Raw genomic sequence first — 21092 nt, forward strand, 5'->3', positions numbered from 1 at the left:
TAGTATCTTCTGTTAATTTTCATTTTAAACCATGTGAATATCTCTGGGCTTAGATTTCCTCCTGGAGTCGTCCTTTTCTTTTATTGAAAGTATTGAAGGAATTTTTTAAAGTCTTTTTTGGTACAATATATTCCTCTCCAATTCTCTCTTGATAATCCCATTTCTAATATAGACCTGCTTATTTATAGTTCTGTTCTGTGTCCTGTGGTTATCTATCTCTCTGCATGCTTTGCAAGCTTCCTGTTTTAATTGTCCCATTCTTTCATTTCAGAGCTGTTTTTGTTCAGCTCTGACATAAAGTTTATCCTTGATATCGAGACCCTGCATAATATTTTCAGAGGACGTCCATTTATTCTAGAACAGTTTATCCTCAAGTCAATGTTGTTAAACTTTGCCCTTGTATCCCAGAACATTTTTTGTGTTAAATTGTATGCTAAGATTTGTGCCTGCACTTATTCCCAGTCAGATTGAATGTTGAAGCTTAACAATTCAGTTTCTTCTACTCCCCAAATAGTATCTGCCCACTTGGGGAAAAAAAAACAAATTTAGAAGACAACCTGCTCTTCAGGAGAGGTTCGTGATGCAGTCAGGAGACAGTGTGAACGATGTTGACATATTCAGAGTCCCTCCTCCTGGAACATTTCTGATTTTGGGATTGTTGAAGTTACCAATTGTTATCATCAGCCTTTTGTCATTCACACTTCAAATTTTGTCATAAAATAACAAGTCATTCCATTTCTTTTGACCAAACTGTCTAGGAAAAATTCATATTTTGTCTGGCTTTTTTCTTGCTACACATGTAGCTAGAGAATTTCACACAATAGCTTTTCCAGTGGCACCTCCTTAACTTCCCATGTGTATATAAGGCAACCCCCTCTTTTTCCTTCTTCCTAAATACCCTGAATCATTGTCAGATACTTATACATCACCCTGGATTAATTCATGTCTCTGTGATTCATGTTAAAACATAATTATCAGCCATGATCCATGCCTCTAGTTTTAAAGGCTCTGGCATTTATGTACGTGAATCCAATTTTGGCTCTTGACCCTAACTCAAGTTATCCAAGTAACCTGATCCTCCTGATGATGCTATATTCTTGGCCTTGTCCTTATCAATTATAGTATCATCTTTCTTATACATGCAAGCCATACTCAGTCCTCCAGCAAAGGTCACCAGTTAGCTATCAGTAGTGGGAAACCTGGGAGATTTTTCCCTGCCTTCCTGCAGCAATGCCTAGATTAATGTTGAATGCCCTCAATGGCTGGTCTAACTGTGATTATCCAATTTGAAACAGACTGTAAATTGAACCCAAGGCTGTCTGACCTGTATGGTATTGGATCACACCATAGATTGCATTTACCTAGAGTCCATTGTGGAGGTATGTATTGCCTCTACAAGACTTGAAGTTTTATATAGCATTGATTGATTAATTCTGATCTCTGTTAGTTATCTTCAACTGGCTAATATATAATTATTCAACTATTTTTTGACATCAGGCATTTTATGCCTGAACTTGGAGTTTTTGCCAGTGATCAGAAATAAGTACATGCATGCAGCAGCCCAGAAAAAGGAGCTTGGATGACATTTTTTAAAAAGCTATCTCCAATTACAAAGCAAGTAAATGCTTCAAACAATTTTACTTAGATATAAATGAGAATTTGAGTGAGTTACAAATATTGTTAGTTTGACCTGCATTGTGGAATGCTCATTTAAACATTAAGTTCTGTGGGTGGGCAATAGTAAGTAGGTGTGAAGAGTAGGCGTTACTTGGTATTAATGAGGCAGTTAGCTTGCTGCCCTTTTTAAATTAGCCCAAGGTCATTGTTCAAAGTAAATCTGTTGAAATATACCTTAGGAGTACTGTCTTGGGAAACAACAACATTTTATCTTGTTGCATTAGTCTTATTTGACTGGCTATCTATGTATATTTTCATTGATGGGTATAAATACCTGCATTTGATTGATGAACTATATTTCTACTACTGACCCTGGAATTTCCCATTAATACCACATTTGATTGATGACATGATGTTTTATCCAAAATGATGCAAATCCAAAATCTAAACAGTGAAGCTGTGGCTGTAAATAGGGAAATAGCTTTCTTGGAAAGGCAGTAATTGGGGCACTTCAAAGTTATTTACAGCATTGAACTATTTTATTCTGTTAAAATGGATGGGTGCGAACATCACTGTTAAGAGTTGGGGTGAAACCACAGTAAAGGATTGGATGGGAACATATCTGGCATAAGGTTACTCAGTGCCTTCTCCCTTGAACTACTGGGCTTGGATGGATGAGTTTGCACCATGAACCATACAATATTACCCTAGTTGCTGCTACTGAAATGGATGAATAAAAACATAAAGGAAAGATTGAGGGTAGGCAGGGGCACACACTGAGTACATGGACAACAGAGGAGAGCATGACAAGGGAGAATACATGGAGAAATAAAAAAAATACTACAAATTAACCTGCAGAATAGGCAGATAATTGGCAAATGAGTTTCAACACAAATATGGTTGAGGTGTTGTATTTTTTTTTAAAAAAGGAAACTTGGAAATTAAGGGCAGGATTGCACCTTTGTTGGACCCTGGTCACTAATTTAGTTGGATTGATGGATCCGGGTTGCAATTTGTTTCGGGAGGGCTGAGTTGGTACCATAGACAGAGTAGATCAGCGGACAGTTCTTATGTAGAACACGTTATTTATTTACAAAGGAACTCAGCAGCTACACTTGTGTGCTTACAACTCAAACCCTGTCTCTACATTACAGACTCTAACTCTACTCCTACTGACTACTAAGGTAGCCCACGCTACTCTGCTCTTGGATACTAAGATCATGTGATCTTCCATTATAACATTTTTCTTAAAGGTATATTACACATCAGATTACCACAACCTTTCAGGGCAGGGACCTGACGTCTGATGTGAGTCCAGGTCACAAATGCACTTGGAAGACCGTGGGACTTCCACCTCAGTTTTTACTAGCGGCAGCTCATGAACAAGCTGCGACTGGGTTCGCCGCCCTGTGCAGGTTGGCCACCCAACGAGAGCTGCCGGACCAAGCAGAGGGCCAGCAGCTCAGCAGCACCACCAAGAACGGCGGTTACTGCTAAGGCATGCAGGGGCTCTGAAGCCTGGATGAGGTAGCCTGATATCTATGGAGGGGAAACTCTTTTGAATTAATCTCGGGCTGTCTTCACTGCCTGCCACCCCTTCTTTGAATGAGAAGTACTGCCCCCACCCCACCCTCCCATCAGCTTTTTGAACAGAAATTGACTTTGAAATAACTCCCAAATGTCTTGCACTTGCCAAAATTAAGTGTACTGTTCAATTCACTCAAAAACAGAATTCTGATATCAAAATAATAGGTCAAGCAAATCTCGGAACAGCACAGTTATGTCTTGTGGTTCCCAGAAGTTCAAAATAATCACATTTTCAGATGCTATTACTGGAGCTAACACCAAATGTATTTTTTTCTAGATCTCCAAATGCTGTAGAATAATACATTGTCAGTTCAGCACATAGGCTGTAGTGCAGTATTGAATGATGTGGCATCCTGAATATTTGTGTATACGTGCACATAGGAATATAGTCCCTAACTTTTTTTGACCAATCTAACAAGGACCATGAATTTTTGAGGTGTTTGGGAATTTAACATGATCCTGATTCCTAATTGGCTACCATCACAGTAGCTTTCTCATTAGAATGTACTAAATGATATTGAACTAATGAAAGCAGCAGGGTAGTGGACTTTAGACAAGAGAAACAAAAGTCCTTGTGGTGTATGATTAAGCAGCAGCCTTGGGCATGGAGGAGCCCTCGGGTATAAAACTTGCAGCTCCTGAATCCTGCGGTCAGAATTGTGAATGATATACTGTCCAACTGCTTTTTGTCCCGGGAAAAAAAAATTCTGTCGTTAAGAAAAGCTATTAGAACAAATAGTCTGATACAATCGTATTTTCAATTCACTTTTCCTTTAACACGATAAGTTTTTTAAAAAAAATAAACTTGTGCATCAGCTGTCCAAGATGCATGCATGCAGGAAGCTGGCCATGTGTCATTTAACTAATTAAAGATATGCAAGGGTGTAATCTGGGCAAAATGGACTTAAACTTAGGACCTTGCATCTAAATGCTTTTTAACTAGACCAGCTGTATCACACAGTGATGAAACGTTGCTTTCTATAGTAATGAGGGAGGTTGTTGCCAAAATTCGTGTTTCTAGCAAATTGAAAAATAAATGTTGCTTACCATTACATTGTTGCTTAAAGCTCTCTGATGAATGTTACCTTCAAATCTGCTTATTAAATTCTGCTAAACTGGTTTACTTTAAATGCATACTTTTTGTTTTTGAACTGTCATAAGTTTTAACTGGTTTTCCTAATTTAATTTCAGGAAAAGATTACAAGATTAATTTTCCATAAGCTTTATTGTACCTCATTACATGTTGGGCTGTTTGAATTCTTAGAGCAAAAAGTGCTTTCTGCTGTTCACTAGTATTTTTATATTTTATGCAGTCCAATCCTCAATGTAGTTTCATTTCAGTCTTCTTTCTCTTATTCACTTTTGCCTTCTCCCTATCCAATGAATAATTACTGAAGTGCCTTTTTTTGCAAGTTAGAGATTTCTTCACTTAAGCAATTACATTTGGTAATATGGCATTAACTTTCTTCAGCTTGTTAAAACATCATATAATGGAATTACAATGAACAGATAAAAAAGTTATTTTATTCTATTGGAAGACTACTGAGAAGAGAAATTGCTTGTCCAAATAAGACCCATTTAAAAAGTATCGTGGGCTGGGGGGGGACGGAGGGGGAGTAGAAACAAAGTCAGAGTAAGTACAAAAACACACTCAAAGCAATAGAAACATTGTGGGAATTCAGTAACAGACGCAACAACTAATTGCGTTTACAGTGACTAATATCAGAATGAATTTTATTGACAAACACCTTGGCTGGAGTTTCCCCCTCTGACATTGGGATGGAATGGAGGTGGGGTAGCAAAAAAAATGGCCACCAAGCAACACAGCTGGAAATCCTATCTCCATTTCTGCCCTTTGCTGTTTTCCAAAGGTGGGGAAGAGAGCAGGCCTCTAAATTAGTCTGTTTCTATTTGTATTGTTGTGGGCTCATTAAGAGTGCGACCCTGGTAAGTTTTCCAATTTTCAGTGAGGTGGCCAGAGATCAACAGCTGTCCGGAATCAGACCGGCCTAGTGGAGGTGGGGAGGGGACAGGGTCGGCTATAAACCCATGCGAGAAGATGCAGTTCGAAATTGCACTGAAGAGGCTGAGCATGGCCGGGGCGGGGGCAGAGGGGGGCGGAGTCGTGGTCTTACCCCATTTTACCCCAGCCTTGCCTGTCCCAGGTTCCAGGCCTCCAGCTGTCCTCCAAAAGTGGGAAATTTGTACTTTGAAAATTTTCTCTGGAAATATTAATTTACAAATGGCAGCCACAGCTATGGCTGCCAATTTGGGCAGAATGTGGTATGCTTCCCTCGTTTCCTGCCTCCATTTCTGCCCCCTTGCCTTTGGCAGTAGACCCGCCTCTAAGGTTATTGAAGCCCTGACCCCTGGAAAATCCTGCTTCCTGGAAGGCTGCTGACAGAGGCAGGTTAATGACCTGAATTGAAGCCGCCTCCCAATTCCTACTTCGGAGGGAAAAGTCCAGCCCTTGTTTTTGTAAGAAAGGGGAGCACAGGAGCATGTGATGTGATTGCAAAAGGTTGGATAAGTTAGCAGCAGAAGGTGTAATGTTGTTTTTGACTTTGCTTTCTCTGGCAATGTGTGTATAAGGAGATGTAATTGCAGGCTTGTTTTTTAAAAAAAAAAGGATTTATTTGTTTAGTTTTAAGCCATCAGTTACAGGAGCACAATGGCAATAATTTGTTGAGCTGCTTTGATTGGCATACAGATCGAGCGATGATTTGAAATATGGGGCTGCTGGGAGCCATGTGCTTTGGTTGTTTTTTCTCTCCTTGTGATACTGAGCTGTATTATGTGTGGGGCAATTTTACTAGTAGGAGGCAAAACTGCAGAAGTACAGAGCTTTTTTTTGAGCATGGCTTTGTATTATAAATGAGATTTGAATCAGTTTTGGCCTGAAGTAAACCACTGCAGGGACCAGGCCTGTACTGGGACCAATTTGGAAGCGCAAAAGTGCAAACTGCAGATTTGCTGCCACATCAGTTTGATTCCACTTGGTGTATAAACTCACGTACTATTTGCACAAAAGGAGGGGAGGAGAGGGGAGAAGTTGAGTTTTTTGCTGAACGGTTACTTCATATGAGCACCACTTTGAGTCAGAAATGTAAACTGAGCAATTCAATCAACAGTGTGAATTGAACAATGGAACTTGGTTAAAGTAGGAGGACTCAGTGAAAGCAAGATATAAATACAATAATGGATTTGTACTGCTCAAATCTGATCCAGACAATTGCAATCCAGCTGCTAGCAGAAATGTGAAAAATTCTAGGCTCTAAGTTAATATCAACATAAGATGACCGATCTTTAGGGAAGATTTTATGGCAAGACCAATTCAGAAACATCATAAAAGGAGAAATTTTACTAGCCGAAAAGCTAATTTGTTTTGACAAGGCTTTTTTTTATATCTCAATAGCTCATTGTAAATGACTGGTAGATTTTCTGTCACATTTGACAGCTATGGAAGTGACAATATGAAAACCCATGAACGATAAAGCCCATTATGTACAAAACGGAAACACAAGAATTTTGAGCATGCGCAATGATATTCTCATGTGGACAAATACAGAAGTATTAGTTTTGCATGGCCCTATCTAAATGAAACTGGCTGTGCATTTAGAAAATGAATTATGGTGAACTTAGCTGTAAAACTTATCCACTTATTTTTATATTTGTTTCAGCTTAACAAAATGAAGGATTTATATGAGAAGATAAATGAACAGTGTGTGGCTTACAAAGAGTTAATCTGGTCACAAAATGCCAATCATGAGGTAGGAATTTAATTGATCTGTTAAATAGCTGTTCAGTTATTTAAAATAAATATATGTTTTATACATAGCCTTTGAGTCTGACCCTCTGTGTCTGGCCTGCTACCTTCATTTAGCAAATATGATTTCAATACCATATTTTTGCACTAAACAAAGACAAGTTATGTTTTGGAAAATATTTGCATATTACCAATGTTAAATTTAAGCAATTATACCTAATCTCATTGTTGTTTTCGGGGTGGATTTATACATGATAAAGATGCAGCAATTTATTTCCCTAAAGTTGCAGTGACAACTTTGAACTTGTGCAAGCAGAAAATCAAATTGTAAATTGGATTAGAGTGAGCAATGCAGTCTCTGATGATAGCTGTGGATGTATCCTCGACAGGCTCACAATTAAGATGCTGAGTGCCAACAGATTCCATAAGACAGCGACCTTCACTATTTTTCAAGCAAGGGTCACTTTAGCAAAAAACCTGTAATATAAGAGTCACGTTGACTACTATAATAGAAGCCATTGCCTGATTCGCTCCTGCTCGCAATAACACAAAGGAAGAAAGGACATTAATTGAACAGCAGAATACGTTGTTCTTTCTAAGGAAATGCCTCCCGCGCCGGCGCCCTCACACTCGCCCCCAGCTTCTCCTCCCCAGGACCCCACTCCATTGCACTCTGTTCTCTGGGCCCTGGTTGGAGGTGCTGGAGCTTTGCTCCAGCAGCACTACACTACTGGCTGGGGAACCGCGCTTAACATCAATGTGAGCCAGCAGTGGCTCACGGGTTTTGCAATGAAGACCACTGCCATTAGGGCACAAACAGGATTGAACTTCAAGTGGTGCACTTCACATTATTAACCTAAAGTTTTTGATCCAAGCCCAATAAGTAATTCTCTGTCTTTGGTGAATTATACCAAAGGCTTCACCAACAAATACTGGATTCCATCCAATTGCTAATAAAAACGGCAAGTGCTGGAAATACTCAGCAGGTCTGGCAGCATCTGTGGAGAGAGAAATAGAGTTAACGTTTCGAGTCAAATATGACTGTTCAGAATTGAAGGAAGGTAGAAATGTGATGGGTTTTATGTTGGTGGAAGGGGGAGGGGAAGGAAGAACAGAAGGGAAGCTCTGGGGCAGGGTGGAGGGCAGGTGTGATTACATGACAAAGATGTCATGGAACATAATGCAAAGGACGTGGTAATGGTTGTAGTAAAGAAACAAAAGAGGGCTAGTTAGCTCAGTTGGCTAGAGGGCTAGCATGTGACTCAGAATGCCACCAATGTCTGTTCATTTAAATCCAAGAAGCTTATCTTTGATGACTTGGCCCTTAATAGAGAAATAATCAAATATTGGGCTAACAACCACTTCTGTGGACTCTCTGCTGTCTTGCACAATTTCTGTAACTAAATTTTAGACTTAAAATGGAAATATTTTATAATTTTTATAGTTTTGTATCCCCTTATCATGCAATACTGAACATATGGTGGACTATTTAAACCATTCAGCATTGCTAAGATGATAGAACTGGCAATCAGAAAGCATATTGCAGCCATATATGATTTTTCATAGATCTTGTTTCATGGTGAGCATTACATTTCCAAGCTTCATTATAAGAGGCTTGGAAATCCAAATCTATTTCATCTGCCTCCAGCTTTACCAAGTGCTGTGTGCATTCTTTTTTGAGTTATCTTACATACCCTGCGTTTAGGAAAGCATTCTTGTGAACTGAAGTTAATGTCATGGAAAATGGCTTTGGTTTCTTCCAGAAGAATTAATGAGCTGCAGGTACTGGTAATAGAATAGCCCTTCATTAGGTTGTGTACTAAGTTTCCACTTGAGGTGGTCTCAGAATTTCATCAGCATTAAGAAATTACCATCACTTGTCTCGGTCCTCTTCCCCTAAAGTTTGAATTAGAGCACCAGTTTTTTTTCTCTATGCTAAAGATGAAATGCTGGGATTGCAACATAAAAGTTTGATTTGATAACAAGTGCTGAAGATTTTTCAATAAGTGTTAAAGGTAGCCAGAGGATCCCCGCTTTGAATTAATATAAACTCTTGTTCTTCAGAAAGTTCATGAAGACCTGACAGCTGCTAATAAAAAGTTAAATCATTGGCGCAGTGAATGTTCTGAAAAAGATGCACTGATTGACACTATGAACATGGAGCTACAAAATGTGAAACATAACTTTGAGAGGGAGAAAAATTCCATTGCTGAAGCGAAAAATGAAATTCAAAAACTTACACGAGCTCATCAAAAGGATACAGAGGTATTGTGATGGATTGCAAGATAATCTCTTAAATTGAATATTTGTTATTGCTTTGATGTGTGAAGCACCAATGTATATGGCCCATCCTCTTATTTATCGTTGCATGTGGCAGCAATCTCACTAAGTTAATTTAGCATTTGTGAGAAGTGCATTACACTCATTCACTTATATAATGATTAGTCTTTAGTTTTTGTTACTGTATAGGTAACAGACCTGATCTGAGGACTCATCGTTATGAAACATTTAATCTCCACAGAATGAATGTGAGAATTTAAATTTTCTGATAGTTTGCTAGTAATGCACTGTTGATTATCACTTGATAAACTTGTGGTCATTATATTGCAATCATTAATATTTCATTGCGGATATGATCATGAATGTCCCCTGAGACCTGTCATAAACAAAAAAGAATAATATTGCCCTCATTTAGTTCAATAAATATTATTTACACGCAGTCCTTTCACTCACGTGAGAGCTCAAATGATGTTTAAACACCTCGAGTTTTGCTCTTCGAGGTCATGATGTTATCTGAAACCTTCAAGTAAGTTTTTGTCTTGTAATTACTCCTATGCTTAACTCTCTTGGCATGATTTAGCTGCATGAAATATTTTTTCCAGCAAGCTGGGGAACTCTCCATTTATTCACGTAATGGTTACTCTGAAATTGAGTGGCAAGCACAATGTCATGCAGAAATAAAGGAAAATTAACACCATTAGTAACATTACCACATTAAAAAACAATCTTATAATCTGGAACGGAACTCTGTTTGAAAAACATAATTTTGAAATATGGCTAAAAGAACGGTGATTGGGGCTTTATGGGTGTAAAGTGCAATTGAAAGCCTGCATTTAATATTTTCAGATTTAATACACGTGAATATTGTCACCATTTAGAGACTTTCATGTTTTTGAGAAGAATAAATGTTGACTTTTACATGCAAAATTTGGGGAGATTTTTGTTGCATACATCAGACCGAAAACCGTTATGATTTGCTTACAGTGGTGTGGTGGGGTAGTGGTAATGCTACTGGACTAATGATCCAGAGGCCCAGACTAATCTCTGGGGTCTTGAGTTCAAATCCCACAATAACAGCTGGTTGGATTTAAATTCAATTAATAAGCATTAAATAAAAAATTATATTTTAGAAATGTCTATTTTTGAAAATTCAAAAAGAAAGACTTGTATTTATATAGTGCTTTTCTTATATAGTGCTTTTCACGGCCACTCGTGTCAAAGCACTTTATAGCCAATGAAGTACTTTCGAAGCGAAGTTGTTGTAATGTAGGAGACATAGTCAAACAATGATTAAAATATCCAGAAATGTACATCAGTTTGTTTCAGAATCACAGAATTGTTACAGTGCAGAAGGGAGCCATTTGGCCCATCGTGTCTGCACCGGCTCTCCAAATGAGCAATTCCCCTTCAAAATGACAAAATTGCAACTATATTCTTTCTAGAGTTTTTTTTTTGCCAATTGAACTTATTTTTTCTACCCATATCCAATTGTTTAAGATGTTAGGCAGGTGATTTGGCTGTGCAGCTCTGCCAATGATGTTTTTATGCCACTACTTTTTATTGGAGAAAATAAACTTTATTCATAAAATATCTGAAAGAACATTACAAAACATTTCAAAATGGCCATCACAAAAGGTGCAATCATATTCCAGTTTTCTGCATAGATTATGAGGTGCTTCAATACAATCAATGAACATTATAGACATTTCAACATGATCATTACAGAGAGCCAGACAGTGCAATGGTATTCAAGCTATCGACATGGATCATGTTCCACTCTGAGGTGCTTCACTACAATTGTGATACATTTAGTAGTCACTGCATACATTCAATGTAAGTCATACAGCCTGAGGGGGTCTCTACAATTCCCAGCCCCTTGGTGCACTATGGCAGAAAGGTCTTAGACAGCGACCAACGTGTAGTCCTGGACTTTGGAATGTGCCAGTCTGCAGCACTCAGTCGGGGACAACTCTTTGCACTGGCAGAACAACAAGTTGCGGGCAGACCAAAGAGCGTCTTTCACCGAGCTGATGATCCTCCAGCTGCAGTTGATGTTTGTCTCGGTGTGAGTCCCTGGGAACAGCCCGAAGAGCACAGAGTCCTGAGTCACAGAACTGCTTGGGATGAACCTTGACAAAAACCACTGCATCTCTCTCCAGACCTTCTTTCCAAAGGCACATTCCACAAGGAGGTGAACAACGGTCTCTTCTGCACCACAGCCACCTCGAGGGCAGCGTGTGGAGGGGGTGAGACTCCTGACGTATAGGAAGATCTGATGGGGTGGGCCTTTCTCACCGCCAGCTTGGTGCTTGTTGGAAAGTTCTGGCGATGAGGCATTCTGCCAAATGACTTTGACAGTCTGCTCAGGGAACCAACCCGACAGGATCCACCATCTCCTTTGCCCCCAGGGCCTCTAGGACGTTACGTGCCGACTACTGCCTGATGGACTTGTGGTCAAAGATGTTTCTCTGCATAAATCTTTCCACAGGTGGCACAGCATGATCCAAATACTTGGGGTACATGGATGATGTCACCATCTTCTGCTCGGATCCGCTGTCGGTGTGCAGACTAGCAACATCTGCAACCAGTTTGAGTTGACCTTGGGAGCCAAGGTAAATCGTGGCAAGAGCAAGGCCATGTACTTTGGGAACTGGGCTGACCAATCCTTTGACCTGAGGGTGAAGGGGACAGACTGCCTGAAGGTGCTGGGATATGGTTCGGAGGGACCAGGGCATGCATTAAAACTGGAAGGAGCGAGTGGCTATGGTGAAAAGAAACTGGGCATGTGGGAGCGACACTCTCTCTCCATTGTGGGTGAGAACCTGGCATCAGGTGTGAGGCGTTCTTGGTATTGCTGTACGTGGCGCAGGTCTGGCTCATTCCTCACTCCTGCGTGATGGCGATCACCTGAGCCATCTTTCGCTTTATCTGGAGGTCAAAAATGGTTCGTGTTCGCTGGGACACGATGTACAAGCCTCTAGATAAAGGGGGAAAAAATGTGCTGAACATCGCCCTCATCCTGATGGCTACCTTTGTGTGTGGGTGCATCAAGCTGTGCGTAGACCCTCAGTACGCAAACACCAAGTGTCACTACGTGCTGAGGTTCTACATGTCCCCGGTGTTGCGAAGGATGGGCCTGGCCACGCTGCCGCGGAACGCTGTAAGTAGTTGGACCGTGTCGTACCACCTGTCCCTCGTGGAAAGATTTATGCATTTTTATGCAACTACTTGGCAACATACAAGATTCTGTTTGGCCTGAAAGAGGGAAGATTCTAAACGCACTGTTGAAGTTTGGATGTTTCCGACCAAATTATAGCACAACATGCTGGCACTTTAGTGCTGTAATTTTTCCTGCAGTGAACTTCAGGATCTCATTTTCTTTCCTTTTTATATTTGATCCTTCATGTCTTGCAGGACTCAGTGAGAAGGAAGATATAGCTTCAGATTTTGTGTCTCTAAATGAATACATTAAAAATTACATGTTGCACTTTGGGAAAGGGCCGCTTCATAACTCCCAGTGCCCTGAGTCATGGGCACTCTATTGCTAGTTACATCTGCAGACACTAATATGTCGGTCAGAAATGGAATCTAGAAGTAAACTGTTATTCATTGCTAAAAAGTGTAGTCTGTAAAGTTTCTTGAACAGTACTGCAGCACTGAATTGATAATTGGTAATTAACAGCTCTGGTTAATTTGAAAATGCTTCTTTGATTTTTCCAGAAGTGAGAGTAAAACACTATAATAGAGTTATTTAATTATGTAACATCTAAGTGTATCATAATAGCCTAGGGTTGGCACTCTGACCAGACTTAAGACACTAATGGAGGGAAAAAATGAGTAATAAATTGAAGCAGTGATGTAGCACCAATGAGCTGATCATAAACTGCATTTGTAGGGCTAAGGTCTGCTAATATTTGCTGCAGGAGAAAAACTATCTGTCCAGTGTTTTATCTTCTATTAATTTATTTAATATCTGTGTCCCTCTTATTTTTGTGGTGATTTAATGGGGCCTGTGTATGTGTATTAGCTTTTCTACTGGGTCTTTCCTGAAAGGTATCTGAGGCCTGCTGCTGCCTCAATGTCTCCACTGTGATCATACACCTCTGGCTGGGCAGCTCGTCCACTGCAGCACCAATGGAATTTTCTTGCTTTCATAGTGGGCTCCTTCATGATGGTGGGAATCCCACTGGGTGCATAGGGAACGAGGCCAACCCAGGAAAGCAGGTCAGTGCTGGGGTCAATGCAGAGACCTCGACAGAGGCAATGCAGAGGCTCTCAGAAGGAGGAATCCCAACCCCACCCTCCTACTTGATTTCTACCTCATAGCGGAAAAAATAATGCTTATGTGGCCATTACACAGACATTGCAGCACTAATGGATATAATTTGCCTTTACACTTTCTTGCTTTCAGAAAATCAAGAATGTCGTCATGTGCCAATTAAGCCAAAGGCAACCATTCTCTATAATAAAAGCAAAAAACTGCGGATGCTGGAAATCCAAAACAAAAATAAAAATACCTGGAAAAACTCAGCAGGTCTGACAGCATCTGCGGAGAGGAACTCCGTTAACGTTTCGAGTCCGTATGACTCTTCAACCATTCTTTCTATATCTCTTTTTATAAATTAACTTTAAAATAACTTAAATATAAGGCTAATGGAAAAGACTGGTGGTTGGAAGCTGGTAGTTTGATAGCATAAATGGGCAAGTTTGCAGAAATCTTGTGACAGAAAATGTATAATGTTGTTCCCAGTATTTGCCATTGCATTTGACTTGGTCAGTGCAAGAGTCCAGTATATGACAACATATGCAGTAGATTGTCTTTTATGCTGCATAACATTAGCACCAGGAAAATATTTTTTGATTAGAAAAAAATAGGTGTCGTACTTGGTCTCTATTCAGCCTCCATGGTAATTATAAATTCAAAGCCACCTTGAAACCATTCCACACTACATATTAAGACATCAACATATCTCATTTTTCTTTATGTTGCCATTCTTTTAAAAGGACAAATCACAAAATGGGTTTGCCTTACCTAAGTTTAGGAAGTTACGAATACAGAGCCGAGAAGATGCAAAGAGGCTTCAAGGAAATTTAGACAGGCTGAGTGAGTGGACAAGAACGTGGCAAATGGAATATAATGTGGAAAAATGTTAAGTTATTCTCTTTGGTAAGAAAAATGAAAATGCAGAGTATTTTCTTAACTGGTGAGAGATTGGGAAGTATTGATGTCCAAAGGAACCTGGGTGGCCTTGTTCATAAATCACTGAAAGTGAACATGCAGGTTCAGCAAGCAATTAAGAAGGCAAATGGTATGTTAGCCTTTATTACAAAAGGATTTGGGTACAGGAGTAAAAAAGTCTTGCTGCAATTGTATAGAGCCTTGATAAGACTACACAGAGTATTGTGTACAGTTTTGGTCTCCTTATCTAAAGAAGGATATACTTTCCATAGAGGAGTGCAACAAAGGTTCTCCAGACTGATTCCTGGGATGGTGGGATTGCCCTATGGAGAGATTGAGGAGATTGGGTTTGTATTCTCTAGAGTTTAGAAGAATGAGAGGTGAGTTATTGAAGTGTGCAAAATTCTTATAGGGCTCAACAGGGTAGATGCAGGAAGGATGTTACCTCTGGCTGGGGAGGCCTAGACTTAGGAGAGACAGTCTCAGAATAAGAGGTAAGCAATTTAGGACTGGGATGAGGAGTTTCTTTAGTCAGAAGGTGACAAATGTTTGGAATTCTTTATCCCAGCAGGCTGTGGAGGCTTAGTTATTGAGTATGTTCACGACAAAGGTTGATAGATTTCTGGATATTAAAAATATCCAGAAATAAAGGGTTATGGGGATAGTGTGGTAAAATGGTGTTAAAGTAGAAGACCAGTCATGATCTAATCGAATGGCAAAGCAGGCTCGAGGGACCAAATGGCTTACTCTTCCTATGTTCCTAAGACTTTTGCAGTCCAACTGGTCTTAACGCTCCTAAAATACCAATGAATCATACAGTACACTAGGAGGACTTTAGCCACTGCTTTAACTTTCTGAAGGAGCTATCCACTCAGTCCGGTTCCCTGCCTTTTTCCAATCGAATTTTAAGTTTTCCCTTTTCAGATGCTTGCCATCTTATCTGGATTCTCCTTCAGTGTTTTTGCACGGGGTGATCCATGTCTTTGGTAAACATCATTTTAAAAATGCCAATCTGGGCTCCATGTGGTAGGTCCTGGAGAAGATGAGGCTGGTCATATTGTGGACAGGAAGAGTCTGGTAATTCATTTCCTAGCATTTTTTGAGTGCCATTGCCTTGTTTCTGCCAGGCAAAATGCTGAAAAATCACAACTGATGGATTTGACTGCTGCCCTGTGGTGAGTTGGAATTTGTAGGAAACCTAGAAGATTAGAAACATTTTTTAAAAAGGAATTTTTGGCTTTAAAATTTGGAAATACCATTTATCTGCTAATGCCAATTTTTGTGCCCCTTTTTCCATGCCCAGGAAAAGGGGTTGCCCATTTGAGAGATGAGGAAAAATTTTTTCTGAGGATTGAGACACTTGGGAATTCTCTCCCGCAAAAGGTGGTTGTGTTAGAATCCTTGAATATACTTAAGGCAGAAGTAGATAGATTATTGATAAGCAAAGTGATAAAAGGTTATCGAGGATAAGCAGGAATGTGAAGTTGAGGTTAAAATTAGGTCAGCCATGATCTTATTGAATGGCAGAGCAGGCTCGAGGGGCCGAGTGGCCTATTCCTGCCCATTTGTATGTACGTATGTTTGTATAATATTATATCTCATCTTCACATTGAGCTGAGGAACTTCGAGGCAGCTGTGCAAATATTATTGTACTTGTGTGTAAAATATTTTTATTGATTTATAATAATATTTCTTCATTGTTTGTGTGTGCATATTTTTTTTAAAAATGCCACAAATTAGTTATATATGCAGGCCTACTTTTAAGAGTGAATTATTCCTATCTCTGAGTGACTATGGGCAAATATAAATTTGGGTAAAGTTTTTTTGTGAAAGTCTGCTGAAGCATCATTTGATCCACAATGGTGTAAGATATAGTTCACTGAGACTCCCTGTTTATTGTAATCCGGGCCATCAGCAGTACTGTAGCACTTTTTGGCCTAGCAACAAAGCATTATGATGTTGTTCTCACTACTCCTCCACAGCAAACACAACTGAATATTAATTTTGATCAACAATTGTGTAAAAATATTATGGCCAGAAGTTAAGGTCTCCAGAACAAATCATTTTACTTGGCAGATATACTACTGTTGTTGCTAGGAAAAAAAAGAGTGCTTGCTTAATGAATATTGGCACTTGTGAACAGTGGAGCCATTGAGATTTAAATGATTTTTTTTCTGGAAGATGTATCATATTTAATTGTACAGCTCAATATTTCAAAGAATTGGCTAATTAAAGTCGTATTTGGGATACTAGGAACAGAAATACAATGCCAAAAATTAATATACTCCTTGCATTCCACAAACAAACACAACCTGATATTAATGAGGGCTTCATCCACCTGAAATTGAGATAATCCACACTTGTATGATGATGAAAGATTACTCCTGATGTTGCATTCTATTAATGACTCAGGCATTTAATTATTGATATACATTTTAACATTTCTTTCAGTAAAGATGATTATAAATGCAGAAGTTGGTTTAATTTGTTTTTGAGAGTCACTTGAGTTGTCTCTGTGTGCTTTTCAAAACTGAGTGGTAATCCTCATGGTGGAGATGAAGAATGTAATTCTGGTTGTATTTGATCAAAGTAGAACTTGTTAGTTCATGGGTGAATTTTGAACCCTATGACTTGATAAGATGAAAATAAGTCTTTTTTTAAAAAAAATGTACCATTCATTATGGAACAAGAGTCTGATTTTTGGATTGAAAGTGATGAATTCCAAAATTGGGGTTAAACTAAGATGCACCAACATTAGTGTGTAAAATAAAAGTAACAAACTGCAAGTGCTGGAAACCTGAAATAAAAACAGAATGCTGGAAATACATTACAAAAGCAAAGTACTGCAGATGATGGAAATCTGAAATAAAAACAAAACATTGGAAACACTCAGCAGGCCTGTCAGCATCTGTGGAGAGAGAAACAGAGTTAAGATTTTAGGTTGATAATCTTTCCTTAGAACTGCAATCAGAGCAAATACGTAACTGGTCTGTCAGTGTCTGTAAAGAGAAAAGGTAGGTTATAATATTTTGATTGTAAGCCCAATTGGAATGAAGACTGAAAGATGAATGACAGAAGGGGGAGGTAGTTAAAGTGGCAATCGTCTATCAATTAGCAACATGAAAGCAGAATACTCTTTAGTCACCTGTATGGAATGCAGATGGCTGAGTGAAATTCCAAGGGAGGGAAACATTGAGTTTATGGATAATGATGCATGCCAAATGCTTCTGGATTATGCTTAGTAAAGAGAGTCCTAAGTGTTTAGTAGTTTCCTAAAGTACTTTCCTTTTTTCTAACATTGTTTCTTCCAGAACAATCCAAGGCTTTCTGATTGTGAAACTTTCCTGCTTTATTTCTGACCCCAAAATATGTATTCACTTGCATGATTTCACTTGATTTCTTTTTCGACAGAAACTTGTGGAAAATGGGAATGCCAAACTCTGTAGTTAAGATAGTGTTCCTACTAGAAACCTGTAGAACAGGTAATCTCCAATTTGAAAAAAAGTATTCAATTTGAAGAATCTGAAGAAGAGTCACACACACTCAAAACGTTAACTCTGTTTCTCTCTCCACAGATGCTGTCAGACCTGCTGAGTTTTTCCAGCATTTTCTGTTTTTATTCAATTTTATGTTCTTAAGTCAGTTCTAAACTTTCAATGAAACTCAAGTTAGTGGACTAAACGAATGCTCTTTTCATATTTTCATTATTGTGGGTGTACGTACACTACATGAACTGCAGTGGTTGAAGAAGGCGACTCACCAACACCACCTCAAGGGCAATTAGGGATGGGCAATAGATGTTGGCCTAGCCAGCGATGCCCACATCCCGAGAAAGAAATTAAATTGTTATTACACAGGATTCCCAAGATAATGCAAGAAACCTAGAGCTAAAAGCTTAAACATTGAGTGGAAGCATGTTGTAAAGTAGTTCTAGTCATACTGTAATTTCATGTGACCCAGAAAATTACAGATGGTTTGATTGTTTATTAGGATTCAGATGATACAAGTTGAGAGTTGAGCTTGAGCAGTTTATGAATATCTTCTGAGTGCAAACCATGTTGCACCCATGCATACTTTAACAGACAATTCCTTTTCAGTAAGCCATTCAGTCATGAATTTCTTTTAGCATAGTGTATTTTCTCTTTGGTTTGCTGTTTTTAGCACTTGTTCCCATGTCAGCGTGTGCCGGTCAAATGTTGCCAAGGTTCAAGATTGGACAGAATTTGATGCCAACTATTAATTTAATATCAACGTTTTCAATCTTATTATTATGAGTCCTTGTGGTTTAAGTTAGGTGGTAATAAAGTTAACGGTTATGTTGAACCTAAAGGTTTCTAATATCATATAATGGATATCATAGTTTAACCCTGGGGTTTTTTTTAGCAGCAGTCTGCAGGAAAATCAACTATCTGTATATAAGTTTCTTACACAAAATGCATTATTTTTTCTGTGCTGTCCAAGTACTGCTTCCCTATTTGTTTAGTGAAAGTGCCCTGATCTTCGGTGTGATTACTTGCTCTGGGCAGGGTGTCTGAAAAGTTGCTTTGGTATCAGAGTACAACTCATCAACTCATCTTCTGTAATAGTAAATTATAGGGAAAACCTGATGTAAATATAAATTGATATGCACTTGCATTAAGTGGATAGAATTGTTGGTAGCTGGTTTGAATGAATGAAAGTCGCCATGGTCCCAGAGGACCATAGGCTGCTCTCTCATTAGAGAGAGAGACGACTGGTGGTGAGTTTAACCTGAGGGTCACAACACCTCAGGTGAACGGTGAGGTTGACCTCAGCCGGTACAGGAATTGAAAACAAAAACAGAATTACCTGGAAAAACTCAGCAGGTCTGGCAGCATCGGCAGAAGAAAAGAGTTGACGTTTCGAGTCCTCATGACCCTTCAAATTGAACCCGTGCTGTTGGCATCACTCTGCATCACAAACCAGCCGTCCACATGTCAGGTCACTAGTTTCTACCATCCTCTGTATGCAGTGACGATAACACACAATATTTATCGGAAGAAAACTTCAATACTTTAATTTGACATATTCATTGTTTTTTTGTTTGCTTGCAGCGCTTTTGGACCATATTCTAATGCACTGATATTTTTCTCATAGGAAAAACTGACCTTCCTTCACAGTTTGTATCAGCGCCTAATAGCAGGCTGTGTAGTCATGAAGCAACCAAATGGCATGCTGGCAAAATTCTCCTGGCCAGAGCTGTGCACCATTCTGCAAGAGAACATTGATGTCCTTACTTCAGATCTTAGCAGGGCCAGTGAAAAGGTAACTTTCTTGAGGTTGCAAACCATTTAGTCAAATCCAGTGACATTTGTCTGCATCACAGCATGATTTTTTAAAAAAAGCTCGACAGTCAACTTATTTCAAAAGGAAATTCCTATTTAATAATTCAGAAACTTTAATTATAATTTGTCTCAGACACAGTTTGATGCCGTATCTGAGGGCATGCAAATGCAACTGAAGCTTGAGTGAATTCTCCAGGCACCATTGGTCTCACAAACAAATCTAAATGTTGTTATATACTATTTCCCAGATTTGCTAATTCTGCTACTGAGAATTAGCCATAGGGACCTAATTAGAAGAAAATAAATTAATCTAAGTTTTACCAAGAAGAAAATTTGAAGTGTTTGTTCATTTTCAGCAATAGAACAAAATCTCGTTCATAGAATGTGAGAATGTACACCTGCAAAATAATTTATATAAATAGAAGCCCATGCTGTCCTCCACTCTGTGCAATTTGAGGATACAGATCATGAGTAATATTTACATTTCCCTGTTATGTTTTTGATGCCTGCCTAGCAATCTACAAGCTGCCATAATTTACAATCATGCCTGAAGAATAAGGTAAGGCAAGGAGGAGTAGGCATCTGTGTGTGATTTGCACAATTAATTGGAGCTGGTGCTATAGAATAGTCTTGGAGGCCGGTACCGAGGACAACGCACAGCGTGAAGTATTCTCCTGCTTAGTTACGTACATTAATAGGTTGAGATAACTTTCTGGATGGCACAAGGGATTACCGTGTTGGCCTTTCATCTTTGGGACCTAAATTTAACTCCAACGTAGACTGACTCTTCTCTAGTAGGAAGGTCCTATGTGTAGTGAGTTTGGGCAGTTTCAATTCTGCTTTCAGTGGATATGGATCAACAGAAAGGAAGCTCTAGCAATTGGCCACAATCAATATTTAAGGATGTTTATTCTAGGAAATAGGATGCCATATGAATTAAACTAGAGTACTTCCGAGGTTGCCCTGAGGTTGCATTGCAGAAGGGAATTTACTTAGTATTTGATCCATTCTGTACCTGACTCTAGTGCCTAAAATAAGTAGTTGTCAATTTTGACGTGTTTCACTGTCTCCAAAAACAAAACTTCCAGATATTGCAAAATACAAAAAATCATTCTGCTGTTTCTTGACTCATCTCAGTTCTGATTACGAATATGTTATACTATTTAATGTTCAGCTGATTTTGAGGTGGAGGGAATGGTCTTATTCTGCTGGTTGCATGTCTTTTGCCTTTTTTTTGATTGTAAGGGCATTGATGACCATTCAAGGAATTTGACCAACAGTGATAAATGATGTTTTATTGTGTTTTGGGATGTGTGCTTTTGTTAAGAAGAAGCTGATAGTTTAATGCAGTTATCTGAAT

At 39.1% G+C, this 21092-nt stretch overlaps 1 protein-coding gene across 5 annotated transcripts in view; it reads left to right on the forward strand.

Annotated features, from left to right (window-relative positions):
- The window catches only part of ccdc171 (coiled-coil domain containing 171), a 226036-nt gene that overhangs the window by 58732 nt on the left and 146212 nt on the right, over nt 1-21092 (forward strand). For all 5 annotated transcript variants that reach the window (XR_013573484.1, XM_078530317.1, XM_078530309.1 and 2 more), the window contains 3 exons: nt 6885-6974; nt 9035-9235; nt 19545-19712. Coding sequence is in view for 4 of the 5 variants with exons in the window: in XM_078530317.1 (XP_078386443.1) it covers nt 6885-6974; nt 9035-9235; nt 19545-19712 (459 nt within the window). In the remaining variant the exon portion in view is untranslated. The remainder of the gene's footprint in view (nt 1-6884; nt 6975-9034; nt 9236-19544; nt 19713-21092) is intronic.

The sequence above is a fragment of the Cetorhinus maximus genome, chromosome 2 (genome assembly GCF_964194155.1).
Source record: "Cetorhinus maximus chromosome 2, sCetMax3.hap1.1, whole genome shotgun sequence".
Classification (NCBI taxonomy): domain Eukaryota; kingdom Metazoa; phylum Chordata; class Chondrichthyes; order Lamniformes; family Cetorhinidae; genus Cetorhinus; species Cetorhinus maximus.